This window comes from Neovison vison, chromosome 8, assembly GCF_020171115.1.
Source record: "Neovison vison isolate M4711 chromosome 8, ASM_NN_V1, whole genome shotgun sequence".
In the NCBI taxonomy this organism is placed as follows: domain Eukaryota; kingdom Metazoa; phylum Chordata; class Mammalia; order Carnivora; family Mustelidae; genus Neogale; species Neogale vison.
The window spans coordinates 33,926,978-33,942,734 of NC_058098.1; the positions used below are offsets into that span (position 1 = coordinate 33,926,978).

At 39.3% G+C, this 15,757-nt stretch overlaps 1 protein-coding gene across 3 annotated transcripts in view; it reads left to right on the forward strand.

Moving 5' to 3' along the window:
• PLCB1 (phospholipase C beta 1) overlaps positions 1–15,757 on the forward strand; it is a 685,746-nt gene that overhangs the window by 216,061 nt on the left and 453,928 nt on the right. For all 3 annotated transcript variants that reach the window (XM_044263433.1, XM_044263435.1, XM_044263434.1), the window contains exon 3: positions 9,822–9,890. In XM_044263433.1, the coding sequence (XP_044119368.1) occupies positions 9,822–9,890 (69 nt within the window). The remainder of the gene's footprint in view (positions 1–9,821; positions 9,891–15,757) is intronic.

Sequence of the window (15,757 nt, forward strand, 5' to 3'; positions counted from 1 at the left end):
TACCAGAAAACCAAAAGTGATCTGAAGAAGCAAGTCTTTGAAAAGAAAAAAAAAAAAAAAAAAGTGACATATTACTGCATACTTGTCAACTTAAAATACCTCATTTGGAAAGGTAGATTAACTCCTCGCATATTCAGGATGTCAAGTGAGATTAAAAGGTCGTCAAAATCTGTGGTTGCTACTTTTGCTACATCTCATAAGTTCCAGTACATTGTGTTTTCATCTTCGTTTGTCTCAAGATATTTTCTGATTTGCCTTTGATTTCTTCTTTGATCCATTAGTTTTTCAAGAGTTTGCTGTTCAATTTCCGTGAATCACAGGTTTGTTTTTTTTTAAGCCTTAGAATGTCCTTGTTGAACCAGTAAAACTTCTATTAAATCTTTAAAAAGAAAAAGTCCTGTGGTTCAAAACTTTAGGCAGAAAAATTTGTGATATATTTTTGAATAATAGCTGAGGGAGAAAAATGAGACTATCTGGGTGGATTTTACAAAATGGCTACCAAGAAAGGCAAGGATGAATGCCATTTTTACATACTTCAGAAAATTTGAAAGTTACTAGGCCTGCCATGATAATATAATTGAAGAGAAAAGAAAATGCATTAGTTATCAGCCCAGATGATCATGCACAGGTTTGAATCAGAATATCTGGAAAAAAGCCAAGCATCTTTAGAACCTCCCTTGACTTTGTCTAGTTTCTAAGGCCCAGTGTGGAAATGACTGCTTCAATGTATAGTGAAACTGATGGTACTGATAAACACAGTAGTCTGAAGAAGACTTTCCTCAATTTTATTATCAGTTCTATAGTTGTTTATATGACTCTGGGGCAAACATTTCTTAAATGGATCTAGGCAGTTTGTCCATTGTCCTACAGAATGCCCTACAACAAGCTCTAACTCTGGTTAACTTCCCTTCTTTATGGGCAGTGGTTGACTCCATTTAATATGTAGGACAGAGTTTATCAAATTTTACATTGCATCTGCATCACCTCAAAACTTAATTAAAATACAGATTCTGGGCCCCACCTGAGGGCTTCTGATTTAGCCAGTCTATGGTAGGTCCTGAGAATTTGGGTTTTTCACATATTCCAAGCTGGTATGTTGATGCTGGTAGGATTGCTCCATGCTTTTAGAGCCATTGGTCTAGGGAAATGAACAAATTTGACTCATAAAGCAGATAGGTGGTAGATTCAGATATTACATTTAGTAATCTGCACTACTAGATAACAAAGCTCTTCAACCATAGTGAAATACGTGTAGATCAGAGATAACATTTTAGACGATTTAAAGGGAAAATCTGGCTACATTTACATCATCTGGACTTTTCAAGTGGAAACAGCTTGTGTGCCTGATTAATCTATATCATTTCCATATTTCTTTTCAAATGACTTTTTATGGAGATCAGATTTTATGCTCCCACAAAATATCCATAAAGATAGTTTTAAGTATTTATGAAACTATTTGCCAAATGATGGATGCTCTTTCTAGTTAATCTGATTAGCCTGAAATGAGGACTTTTGCTGAGCACAGGCATAATAGAAAGCTGTGACAATACAATCTTTATCATTGTAGTCACAATTTAAAAAATACTCTAGGTCTTTAACAAATGCAATATCCTATTTATCCATAAAAATGTGATGAATCCCTCTATGCCTGTCAATAAATAAGGGCTAGGGAAATAAAATATATTGTTTATAAACAACCGATATAAACATATACTTTTTATAAACATCAAATATATTGGATATTGGATAAAATAAAATGCTTTTATTCATCTTTAGAACAAACACAGATTTTTCCATGGTGATTATGGAGACTTCTTTCTGTTTTTTATAGTGTCAAACAAATAAGGTTAAAATATAGTCAGTAAGTATCGTTTTAAATTTAAATTTTAAATTTTAAATTTTACCAGTCTTCACTTATCATTTTAGAAAATTGCTAGAAGACACTAATGCTTCAGAACCTTGGAATCATGTGTGGCATTTTCTGCACCGCTCCCCCACCCCAACCTACCTCCCTCCACCTGCCTAGTCATAGATGCTTTAGGTTGTAAATGCATCAAGTTATAAACATAAATGCGGTTAGAATTGTTTTATGAATTTTGTGTCCTAATACAGCTTTGGTGCTTTGGGTAAAATTTTATGTTTACCTGTGTTCGCTTTCAACTTAAGCAACTTTCTCTTATTACATGAATATATAAAAGTTTCCTAGGGAGTTAAAAAGGAAGTAAAGGGGAAAAATTTTGGCTCTTGTGTAGTAACGAGGGGCTGAACTGCCTTTTTGGTTATCTACAGAAAAAATTAACTAGATTTTTATCAATATATTTCACGCTGCCTTGTGGGGACACAGCTTATGAAAATTCTATTTAACATACTTTTTATCTATTTTAACAATACTTTTTCTTGTACATGAACAAAAATGTTCTTTTTAAAATTTATAATACTCAGCTAATGTTCCTGCTATTTTGTGAATACTGAAAAATAATTCTGTAGAGGAATAAATAAATAGGTCTGGGGCATGTAGATTCTTTTTCCTTCCTTTACTCAGTCTCAGTGATACGGGGTAATTAATATGTTTTCTCTGGGACTCAGTTTCCTAACCTGCAATCTGTCCCAGCTCTGTAAGTCTGCAATTCCATTAGAATAATTGTTTCCGGGGCGCATGGGTGGCTCAGTGGGTTAAGCCTCTGCCTTAGGCTCAGGTCATGATCTCAGGGTCCTGGCATGGAGCCCCGCATCGGGCTCTCTGCTCTCAGCGGGGAGCCTGCTTCCTCCTCTCTCTCTGCCTGCCTCTCTACCTACTTGTGATCTCTGTCTGTCCAATAAATAAATAAAATCTTTAAAAGAAAAAAAAAGAATTATTGTTTCCTGCTGGACATATTCAAAAGAGATGACAGTATTGCATCATGTTTATGCTAGGTAGAGTACCAAGATATGTAAATTCATTTACATACCTTTTTATAAGGTGCATTAAAAGGTGGAAACAGTGGGGGCAATGTATTTGTTATCTATTGGTATTAAGTAAATTACCTCAAACTTAGAGGCTGGAAACAACAAACATTTATTATCCTCCAGTCTCCGTGGGTCAGGGTCTCACTGTTTTGGGTTTTACAGGCTGTGTTAAAGGTGTCTGCTGGGCTGTGTTTTCCTTTGGAGCTAGAGTCCTTCTTCCAAGCTCATTCAGGTTGCTGCTGCCATTCTGTTCTTTGTCATAGTAAGACTGAGGTCCTCACCTCTTAGAGGTCTTCCCTTTTCATAGGAAACACACAACACAGCAAGCAGGTGAGCATCTCTGCTGCGTCAAGCCTCTCATTTCTAAACCTTGTGAGAAGCTCACCCAGGATACCTCTCTTTGGGTTAAATTTAAGTCACCTGATTGAAGACTTGAATTACACCCGCAAAAGCCCTTCGCATGTGCCATGTAAAATAACATCAAGGTGGTAGTGATCGCCCATCACAACGTTCTGTTGTTAGAAGCAAGTCTGGGGTGCTGATCCCACCCAAAGGGTGGGGACTGGACAAAGGCATGGTCTGGGCATAGGAGTCTTGGTGGCCATCTAGCAATCCTGCTTACAACAAGTGGACAAAACGCTAAGATTTGTGATTCCATTGTACGAAGGACCAGCTGTTGTCACTCAGCTTCTCCATTCATTCTCTCATTTGCACAGCGGAGGCCGTAAGACTCATGTCACCGTGGTATTGCGGGTGATGTAAGATGCGGTGATAATACTCAGATACCATCTCTTACAATTTTTCTCCATTCTGAATAGCAGCGATTTCTATTGCTGTTGTTATTACGGATGATATTACTTGACTTTGCCTCCTTCCATGGCAGGAAGCTTTAATTGAATTGAACTCTTCAGTTTTTATCTTGTTGGCTCAAACTATGGTGATAATTACCATACTACCCATAACACATGAGCTATCTCATTGTCTTTTCTCCATCTCAGATGTTAATCTAATTTTGCATTTAACTGTGACACATAAAGGTGAAAATCAGTGTTCTCTAGGAGTGGTCTTTCTTATTTTGGTTTCAGGGTTTTATGAAAGGTCTCTAGAGTTTTAGATTTTTCAGATGCTTTTCCTTTTGTTCATTAGCATTCCGTGTTTTTCTTCTCCATGCATTACCTATCCATTTTTGGCTTTTCTACTATGATCTTTTGCCTTTCACTTGGAATGGGAAACGTTGCAAGCATAAGACTTGATATGTACACATTAGTCCCTGTTCGCTAAGTAGAGATCTTAATGTAACATCTCCCTTGATTTAACAGCAGCCCAATGAGGAACACGTTGCTGGCATCTACTTCTGTTTGATAGACAAGGATACAAGGCACAGATTTCTGTACTGATTGCTTTGATGGTGCATAGATTACCAATGATAATTCTCAGAGACAAGTTTTCTGCCCCCTAGATTTATGAAATTTTCATCATCTTCGATCTATGTTGGTTTAAATAAAGAAATCCAGATGTATCACTTTTCTCTTTTCTCTGCCGTGGTTGGTATTGATGACCTGGTGTTTCTTACATTGAGTTTCTATCATGGACTTCAGGGAAGAAGACAAAATCAAAGGCTAAGGAACATAGGAAACAAGAGAGTGAGAGAGACTACAGGGCTTTTTTGTTTTTGTTTTGAGAGGTACACTACCTCTGAGGCAGTTTTCACTCCCTCAGAAGTGGAATAAACTTAAGGAACAAAGAATTGAATCTACTTATTCTGCTTCTCTCTAAATTAAAACGCTTCATTAAGGGATTCTAAAATAGTTTTTTTTTCTTTAACATTGGACATTTTAGGGAGGTTTGACAGTCAATAAAATGTATTAATGTCTTCTACTTTTGGTAAATTGAGGTTGAACAACTTAATGAATATACCGCATGTGGAGGTGTCCATAATCACCCCCCACACACACACAGCCGTTAATATCTTCCCCTTGAAATGTTTGTGACTGTAATTGCTGCTCTGATTATATATTGTGTGAACTTAAAGTACATTATTATATTGGATGACTAATGGAATTTGGTGACAATGCACAGAAATTGGTATTCTGGAAAAGAGTTGGTTTTTAAATTGTATTCTTTCCTGAGTTTGCAGTGCATTTCATGCCTCATCTACCTCACAGTGGGTTTATGGCTGATGGATTGAAATCTTTCTGCTGAGTAGTAAACATCAGAGATAATTTGGTCTTCCCTTAGCTTTTCTCATCACTCATTCAAAATATCAAAAATAAATCCTTGATTACTGTTAATTCGCTTTCATCCATACTGACAAAGGGAGAAGGCACATCTGTCAACACTTCAGTGGATACATGGGGGAGGGGTCCTAGAAGTGTGGTCTCCAAGCTTTGCAGGGGACCATTGTGAGCCTTGGAAATGAAAAGGTTCTATTAGTTCATTCTTCTCTTACTGGTCAATGTAGCCCACAGGCCTCTGGACACTCCAACCGCCTTCTCATTGTGGGGTGGGTTTAGAGGTGAAAGAGAACCAGTTGCCTTCTTTTGCTTTTCCAAAGATGTCTCTGATGTGATTAAGTGTAAGATAAAGCTTATATAGCATAACATTTTCAGCAAACATAAACCGATGCCAATGATTGCTTCAATTTGTGAACAGAGACATTTGCTTGTATAGGGTAAAGTTTAATGCTAAGAAAAATTAGAAAAGGTGTTGACGCCATCTGTCCTTCAGTAGTTTTTCTTCCATTAAACTGAACTGAAGCCTAGATTATTCACTGCTAGGCACACTTCTGCATTCAGTAGGTAAAATATTTTTATTTGACATTTTCCTGTATAAAGAAAAGACAGTTGTAGATTCTTCCTAGAACATATTATAACATATAAGTAATGCATAATTATATCAATCCTAATTCACCCCAGAAGCCTTATAATAACAACCGCAAGATGAGTGTATATCAGTGCTTGTCCAAGTGTGGTCTATGGACCAGCAGCATCCACATCACCTGGGAGCTTATGAGAAATGCTGATTCTCAGGCCCACCCCAGTCCTGCTGAACCAGAAATGGATGGATGGCACCCAGCCTGTCTGTGTTTTAACAAGTTTTCCAGGTGACTCTAATGCAGGCTAAGGTTTGAGAGCCTCAGACATAGAAAGTGTTAACGTACTCATTTTATAGATGATACAGTTAATGCTTGGTTATGGGACTGTGATTGGTTGAACGCATGACCAGTTAATTTTAGGGCTCTTCCCCAAACCCAGGTTTTCTCCTTAAACATCAGGTGAACTCCCTCTCTTCAAGAAATGAGTAAAGGAATAGTGAATTCCATAAAGATGGAAATGAGTATCTCTTAAATGAACCGAGAAAGCTACCATTTCACTGCTTTCTAATAATGAGAGTGAGTTGTTCCAACTATTAGCTTGAGAAAATTAACCTAGAAAAAGTTTTAGTGACACAAACAACATTTTTGTGGTTTTGTGCATTGGGTTCCACATTTTCTTTTTAGTGGAGGAGACAGAATAGACTGTAGTTAAACCCCAGAGGGGAGGCTATTGCATGCTAATAGAAGAGGGAGACACTATTTTAATCATTGCTTTCTACTCCAGTGAGTCCATGGACAGCTCTTCCACCTGGGTCTTTCCAATGGCACATTACCCATGTTGATAGTGCCCTGCGGTGGCTTTCCTGCACGCACAACTTTACACTTAGGCGAGAGAAGTTTCTTAGTCACTGCGGTCTCAGAATGAATCCCCAGGGCAGCTGGCATGAAGTACCCCTCTGTGACTTGGGGAATGAACATTTCCTCGTGAGCTGAGAGTAGAAAACAGTGTTCATTATCTGTAATGTAAAAGTCTGTATAATGACGCCTGCTAAGATCTAGTTCTTTGTGAACTCAATTTGGGCTTTGTGTGTATAAACAAATAAGTAAAGTTTAAGTCTCTTGTTTGCACTAGTGGGAGGAACTTGCTTGAATAGAAAATGTGGCTATAAAATTAGATGCATGTGTTATGTATGTATATGGGATTTCTATTCTGCATATATGGAAAGCACCATGCAACATATATGGAAAGGTATACCACAATATATATCAGTGTTTATGGATATTTATAAAGAGGGCACACATGTAGTGCCTACCGCGCCCAGAAGTGTTTGTGATAACTCTCCATACCCACTTGTTGTATATCTCAAGTGACTTGCAGTTTCTTGCACACAATTCCTGCCTCTGTGCATTTGCACTTGTTGTTTCCTCTTCCTCTAACCCTCCTCCCCCTCCAAAGCTACAGAATTGTAAGGCTGGCAAACTGTTTCTCATCCTGCTATTAGCTGAAAAGATGTCATAGCCCATGTCTTCAATGTACTTTGAAATGTCTCCTTTAGAGTATAATTGGTTTTGTGCAGGAGCTGCTTAAAACAGGTGTCTGTTTTCTGTACTGTTGGGGTCATTCCTCAGTACCAACCCCATACTTGACACATTGCAGCATTTGATAAATAATATTCTAGAGAATTGATGACTGGCATTTCCACTTGGATAAACCCCTCAAACCAACATCTCCAAATGCATCATCATTTTGCCCAAACTTCCAAGTCCCAATTCGGGATATGGAAACCGTAGGGCTATTCATGACTCCTCTCTTCACTTTAGGCAATCCTGCCTCCATATTATGGCTGTCCTCTTTTTCCCCATTACCTCTACCTTCATTTGGTCTCCTGTCTCTCAAATGTCCACCTGGTTCTGGTCTTCTGGATGAAACTCTTTCAAGTCTGGTTCTCTTCCTGTTTCTCTCCTTCCAACACAAGTTTTAATTGTCTTGCTATGGAGATAAGAAACCCAGACCAGATGTTCCATCTCCTCAAGTCTGAGGACTTGACTGTGCATTTGCCTAAGTAAAGCACTGTATTGATGTTTTCCAACAACACGAGTGTTTTCCAACACTCGTGAGGTGACCTTCAGGATTGTGGCTGGTATGGCCTTAGGCGAACTATGGAAAAAGTTATTCTGTCCTGCAAGATCTTTGCTGGGTGGCTACCTGTCACACCTCAGAGTCTGGGAGGGTTTCCAGAGTCGCCCATGGCAAGGAATGGGGTAAGGTTTCCACTAAAATAAGGGAAAAGCAGACTTAGATGGCCGTGGCTAGCAAAAGAATAGAAGGCACTGATTCTTGACCTGCCTTTGCAGGATCCAGGTGTTCTCTTGGACCTGCTGTGTGGTTTTGCATCCCAGTGGACAGATACCACCTCCTCCATGACTGTTAAACTGTAATCATGAGATCGACCTTAGGTGCAAGAAAAGAATCAGACAATTTTGCACTGAATATTTCAAATTGGTGGCAGCTGTTTGAAGGAATTGTTTGGGAACCCCATCTACAAGTACTTGGGGACATTAAGACTTAAAAGAAATTACATCCACTCCTATTCAGAGAGTCTGAGTAGCTGAGTGATGATGCATGCCTCCTACAGGGAGGAAGGGATTGGATGTCTGCATCCAGCTGTCTCATTGTAAGCATGGGTGGGACGGATGGCTGGAGTCACCTTAAGATGATTGCTCATTGCCGTACAGTTCCATCTAGCTGGTGTAGTGTCTTCCGAATCACTCAGTGATGTGGGTGTCACAAAACTCATGGCTCGGTGTCTAAGATGGACTCTGAAGGTCTCCATCCTTTTGCCTGTAACCCTTTCTGGCATCATCTCCCGTGACTTTTCTTCATATGTTCTGTGCATTGAATGTTACCCATGAGAATCCCCTCCCGTAGTGCCATTACATCGTCCCTGAGCTGTGCCTTCTTCCTGGATGCCCCTCTATCCCTTTCCTCCTCCTTATAATGTTCTCCATCTCTAAGCATCTAAAGGCTGTGAATATCTCAATGTTCTGCCCAAAACTCTGGTCCTTTTTTTATCTAATTACTTGCCATTGTTAAGCCTTGCAGCTCCTCTTCTCCATGGTCAATAACATTCCATGGACTTTTCTCTGGGACCCTGGGGGAACAAATTTCTTTTCTCTGTTGACCCCCATAGCAGTTAACTTCACAGTTGCCATGAGGGGCGCCTGGGTAGCTCAGCCATTGTGTCTGCGTTCACCTCAGGTCCTGATCCCAGTGTCCTGGGATTGAGCTCCCTGCTTGGCAGGAAGCCTCCTTCTCCCTTTTCCACTCCTTCTGCTGTGTTCCCTCTCTTGCTGTCTCTTCCTCTGTCAAATAAATAAAAACAAAATAAAATAAATAAAGCTGTCATGAACACACTGTCCCATGTCTTATGCATATACATTTCTTTACTCCCCTGTTTGATGGCAAGTCCATCCAGAGGAGCTATCATATATATGTATCTTGTATCCTAGAGTAACTTGCATTTCATAGGTGTTCAGTAATATATAATGAATAAATGAAAAGATTGGGATGTAAGGTGTGCCAAAGGCTGGGGAGGGGGCAGGTAGGTGAGGCAGATTTATCTCTTTCCCTTGGTAGAGAGTGAGTTGATGGGAGCCTCTCCTTCCACCCGTCATCCCCAATACCCCATGCCACTCACATATCCTCATACCAGGACTGACTCTCAGGATTATTTTTCAACTGTGGCACAGGAAGTCCTAGTTCATCATGACTTAGGAATAGCTCATAGTATAGACTGGGGCCCCCCTAACCATGCCCATTATACTTTAAAATGTCTTAGAACATACAGTAAACTGAACAGTTAGCAGTTAGCTATCTTGTTTCCGTTCCGATTCTTTTGGTAAACAATGTGAGAGGAAAAAATATCCTAACTGCAGAGAAATCTTCAGGCAGGTCTGAAGATACCATTTTTTTTTTTTTTTGAAAAGTGATGTCAATGATATAAAACAAAGAAAAGAGATCTGTGTGGATGCTTAACAGTTTCACATTTTTGCATTCCAGGAGACGGAGCTGTTAGATCTCAGCCTTGTCAAGGATGCCAGATGTGGGAAGCATGCCAAAGCTCCCAAGGTAGGAAGTGGAGCATTGTGCACGCTCCAGATGCTCTTTTGATTATTTACTGTGTCATGGCATCAATTAATTGCCCCAACTAGAAGTTTCTCTGTTGTCAACGTTGTAAAACACAATAAAACAGCCAGTCCTTCTAGAAGCCTCTATGCCCTGAACATTCCCACTTTCGTTAAAAGAAGGTACCAGGGAGTAAATATATAGGCAGTTGGACATAGGGGTTTGCTGTCTGTGCTCTAATTTTAGTTTTGTTTGAAAAATATATCACGATGCCAGAGTTGTTGGGTAATTCCTAATTGTTAAAATGTGCTTGAAGTTGCTCGAAAACTTCCCTGAGCTTCTTATGCATATGTGAACTAAACTTTAGACATGAGTAAGAGCACATACTTCCAATATCTTGCAACAGCCATCACTATGTTCACAAAGCCAAAGGCTGTTTAATATTAATTAATTACTATTAAATAATATAATATATAATGTAATATAATATTAGCCTCTGTTATTGGTGTTATCACTGTTGTTTTTGTATTTATTATTATTAAAAGTTTCAATCAGATTTGCAGGAAGTCAGTTTTTATTTCGCTTAATTTATGTTTATGTTGTAAAGAGAGCTGGGGGAGGGGCTTGGCGGAAAGGGGCTCGAATCCTTCAATAAATATCACTAGCAAAGATCTGCAGAACTTTGGGATCAGATCAGTTGTGTGGCCCATCCATTTGTTTTTGCTTGAAAAACTTACTACAGACATATTTAAAGCAGGCTTGCAGTTTATTTATTTTTGGAAGATCGTTTAAGAATGTTGAATGAAGAACATACATACATTCTTTTTAACTTAGATTCTCTGGTAAGTCTAGTAACGGAGTGTGTTGACTTGCCATGAAAGTGGGAAACTACTCTTTATTGAATTTAAATCTTAGTACTCTAAATACTTCCTTTCTAGCAAAGATAATATTGTCAAATAGGGAAGTACAGGTGCCATTCAGGAACTCCTGCCTCTTATCATAATTGATATAAAACTAGCGATTTTCTATGTGAGTATCTGCCTGCAACTTTTGTTTTATTCTTTGAAAGTCAAAATACTTTTCCTTGACATCAAAAATGATCTGTTGCTGTGGAGAGGCAGAGAGTTAAAAAAAAAAAAAATCACCTGGAGTGGTTGTTCTTCAGAAACGTAACCGTGCAATAGTTGCTGGCAAATTTTGCTATGGAAAAACACCTAAATCCTGCTTACTGCTGTAGAAGTTAAGCTCATCTATAGGAAAATGTGGAAAATGAAAAAAAAGAAAAAGAAAAATCGGAATTACCTTCACAAAGGTTTTTGTAAGTGTTTTCATGTGCAAGCAAACAGCTTGTTATTTGCTTTCACCTTTTAGTAATATAATAGTATTACAGTTGTTTGGTCTTTTAATTTTGTAGCAAGCTTGTCATTATTAATGCTTCGTTGGTGATTCAGAATTGTTCAGTTTTTAGTGTAGGAAGGAAATTCTTTCTTCTTTCCCCAAAAGTGTTCCAGCCAAGTTTCACGGAAGCTTGTTAGTTCCAGGAACTTTACTGATAACATAGTTATAAAGTTTGCCTTTTAATGCAAGTGTATTGGCCTAACTTGAAATTTCATGATCAGGATTGGCTAAAAACAGCTGCCTACGCTCTAATCAGACCCCCTTTGTCTGCAGGAATCAGAAGGCCTAGTCCGCTGTGGGGTTTCCCTCTCTCTTTCATTGCAGCACTCAGCCTGCTTATCAGTTCGATGTTTCCTTTATGGATGCGGTTGAATACATGTCTATTGAAAGACGATAAATGAACAGAACTAGGGTCTGTTCTGTGCTCAGCTGATAAGCCACCATTAGATCCTAAAATACTTCTCTTAAGGACGGACGTGGGCATTCAGAATATTCTGGCTTTCACTTCTTTCTTTTTTTTTCCCCACTGAAGATTACTTTCTCTGAGGATTATCCATGTTCTTGCCTTTTTTTTGCCTTCCGCTCCTTGCTGGTGTTCAAGAACGTTGGGCGACTTTAATATTTTAAAACTGGGTTTTGTTGTTTCGTACTTGCTTGAGCTTCGTGAAACTCAGGCGACCCCCTGGGCCACATGGTGATCATAATAGTGACAACAATATCAATGATAGTAATAATAATAATGATGATGATGATGATGATGATGAATGAGCAGTTCATATCATTACCAGAAGGATTGAATGAAAATTCATTAGCATATCTTTAGCAGAGGCGTTCTCAAATTTGACTGCTTGTGGAATCACATGGAGAGCTTTAAAAAACAGTGATGCCTGTTTCCTAACCCTAGAGATTCTGGTGTAAGTGTAGTGTGGATTTTTGAAAAGGGCTTTTGAAAAGGAGATTTGCTGCAAAATTTGCTGCCTTAACTTATCACTGCTATTTAATAAGCACTTGCTAAATATTAGCCATTGTTATTGGTGTTATCACTGTTACGTTTGTATTTATTATTATTAAAAATTTCAATCAGATTTGCAGGAAGTCAGTTTTCATTTCGCTTAATGTGGAGAAGTTTATGTTGTAAAGAGAGCTGGGGGAGGGGCTTGGCCGAAAGGGGCTCTGTGGGTTGATCCGCAGGAGAGAAGGGGATATTGCTATCAGTTTAAAAGTCGTTCAGTTGCAAAAGAACACCCCAGCACCAACTGGATAAATACAAAAATTATTAAAAATGATCTGAATGCATTGAAAATTCCAGTGGAAGTGCGGGATTCAGGCGATGTCTCAGGCAGCTGAGCAAAAGCTGTCACCAGGGAATAGGTATTTCTTTCTCTTGCCAGTCTGGGTTCCAAGGTGCTGAAAGTGATTCCTCTTCCGTCCTCATCCTCTTCCGTCCTCAGTATCCCCTTGGTGGCCATTGTCTGCTTGCCATCATTGGAAGCTCCCGGCTTCCCGGAGTAACAGCAGTTCAATAGGGGAATCAGAAGAGAGACCAGCTTCTGGAATACAACCACCTTCTAAAAGGAGGCCAATGGCTCCGGGGGCGGTGGGGGTGGGTGGGGACTTGGGGGATAAATAAGAGGAGACCATTGTGTTGGCTAGAAGAAAAGCAGCAGGACTGACAGCATAAGATTTAAAAGTGTCAAGGTAACCAGTAGGGAGTGAGAGAAGCATGGGTAGACAACGTAACATGGAGACAGATTGAGTGGAAGACATTCTGGGGGCTTTATAGACCATAAAGGAAGGAAGAACATGTGCGGAGCAGATATTATTTATCGAAATACTCAGGCACCCCGTGAATATTATTACTATTATTTTTGTTTTTCACAGTATCTCATTACATAAAAATTCATGATCTAGCTGAAGATGAACTGTTTTCTCTGCCTGCTGTGATTGGAAATAACAGTTATAAGAAATGGAAAAGCTTCTATGTGTTGCCCCGTTAATGAATTTTAAATATCGACTCCCAACACAGTATATGCAATTCCAGATTGGCCTTTCCATAATGCAGCCTTTGTTCTAGTTATCAGTTTCAAAATTTCTCACTGAGGAGAAATGGAAAGATTTTTATCCACATGTAGAAAGGTAAAAGAGGAAAAAAATAAGAAGCCTTATCCTTTGAAATCTAAAAGGTGTTTGTGTTTCCTTCTTTGCTCTCTCTCTGCCTCCCGCTGAGGCTTATAAAGTGCATCTAGAGGTCAAGTGCTATGGGATGTGCAGCTTGCACGTACTAGGGACACAGATTTTCTGGATCTTCATTTCAACATGAGCTTTACTTTTAAAAAGAGGCTTTATCACCGTGGTTTCTGATCTGTTAGTGGTGGTTCCTCTCACAGCAGATCAATTTCGTGGCTTATGTACAGCATTAATAAAATGAAGTAGATTGGACTAGAATGAAAAAAAAAATCAGCATCTTGCACAGAGGACGTTGTTTGGTGAAATATCTTTTGTGCTTGCGAATGTCTGTTCTGGATCACAACCCGAAGTGTTTTGTTTGTTTGTTTGTTTGTTTGTTTACTATGGGCCACATTAGAAGGGCTGCAAAAAATGCTGCTGAAAATATAGTTTCTTTGGGATATATAGTTTATCTTTGGGATTCTTAGGCTGTATTCCATCTGTAAGTGTACTGAAAAGTAGATGGAGTTGTGGGTTTGGATGTCAGCTCTGCCAATAACACCCTTCTGTGGGTGCCTCTACTTACTCATCTATGAAATGGGGTGGGGAGGACCGCAGGATTTTAGTTGTGTAACTTGGGTTAACCCTTATTCCAACTTTTAAAATGAGAAGCTGGGGCACCAGCTAATGGATCAGTTGGTTAAGCATCTGACTCTGGGTTTCCACACAGGTCATGCATGATCTTAGATTCCTGCCCTGTGTTGGGTTCTGTGTTCTGCAGGGCGTCTCTTGGTCCTGGAGATTCTCTGCTTCTGCCCCTTCACCAACGCGTGCACTCTTTCTCAAGTAAATAAATAATTTTTTTTTTTTTTTTTTTTAAAAAAGGGGGAAGTTAATCCAGCCAAGGCACGCCATCTTACAGATTATAAAATTAATGTTGACAAATTTTCATGACCTAAATAAAACTTCTTACCTTGGTTGTAGAAAATCAGGTGACCTTAGTGAAAAGTCAGGTCACATTCTAACCAAGGTAAGGGGCAATGCAAACAAAAATAAAAGAAAGGAAGAAAGATTTATGTGGAATTTTGCACTGGGCTTCTTGAAACCAATTGTAAGAATGCTTTGGACTCCATAGAAGCCCTGCGATTACAGAGGCTGTCCCAGGTTTCCAACATGAAAACGGTTGCTGACGTTCACGTTATTACATACTGAAAAATATTTCTGTAGTCTTACTTTCAAACTATGTGTCATCCAAAGAAAACTGCTTCACGTACTTGGCTGACAATTAAACAATTCATTCTATTGATAAAGGGTAGCCTATTTCAGATGTGTAATGTTAATTGGAATATAGGTTCCTTGTATATACCTGGATTACAGTAATTATGGTTAGTATCACTGGAATCATGTAAGATAGATTACAGTAAAATGAAATTTTTAAAAAACTGACCAGCTTTTGTTTTCCTAAGCCCTAAATAAAATTGATGGCTTTTAACGTCATTAAATGTGGATTTGTAAAGCAGTGTACACTACAATGTCTAGCCCTATGTGTAGACGCCAGCATCTCAGTGGTGGGAGAAACAGGTAACAAATAAGTCTCATTGGGGACACCCAAAGCAAGACAGAGACCATGACTGGTGGAGACCACTGACCACGAGTGGTGGAGCACTTGCTGCTTTCCAGAGACATAATGGAGTAAGTTCTCTTGACATGATGAGGTGATATGAACAGAGACATTAATTAAGAAAAGGAGCAGCATTCCAGGCAGAGGGCAGAGCAAGAGCAAAGGCTCTGAAGTGGGAACATGAGGGTGCCTGGGTGGCTCCGTGGGTTAAGGCTTCTGCCTTCAGCTCAAGTCATGATCCCAGGGTCCTAGGATTGAGCCCCGCATCAGGCTCTCTGCTCAGTGGGGAGCCTGCTTCCTTTCCTCTCTCTCTGCCTGCCTCTCTGTCTACTTGTGTTCTCTGTCTGGCAAATAAATAAATAAAAATCTTAAAGAAAAAATTGAAGTGGGAACATGCTTGGTATATTTGAGGAGTATTGAGGAAACCAGTTGGTTACAGTAGAGTACAAGACAGAAAGGATGATAAAGTCTGAGAAGTGGCCAGGGGCCGTATTCTGGCCTTGTAAACTGTGCTAATGACCTTGTTTTTTTTTTCTTCTGTAAGACTGAAGAAGGGATCTAAAAGTTCTGAGTAGTGATAAGATCTGAGTTGATTTTTTTTTTTTTTAAGATTTTATTTATTTTATAATAGCGATCACAAGTAGGCAGAGAGGCAGGCAGAGAGAGAGGGAGAAGGGGGAGCAGG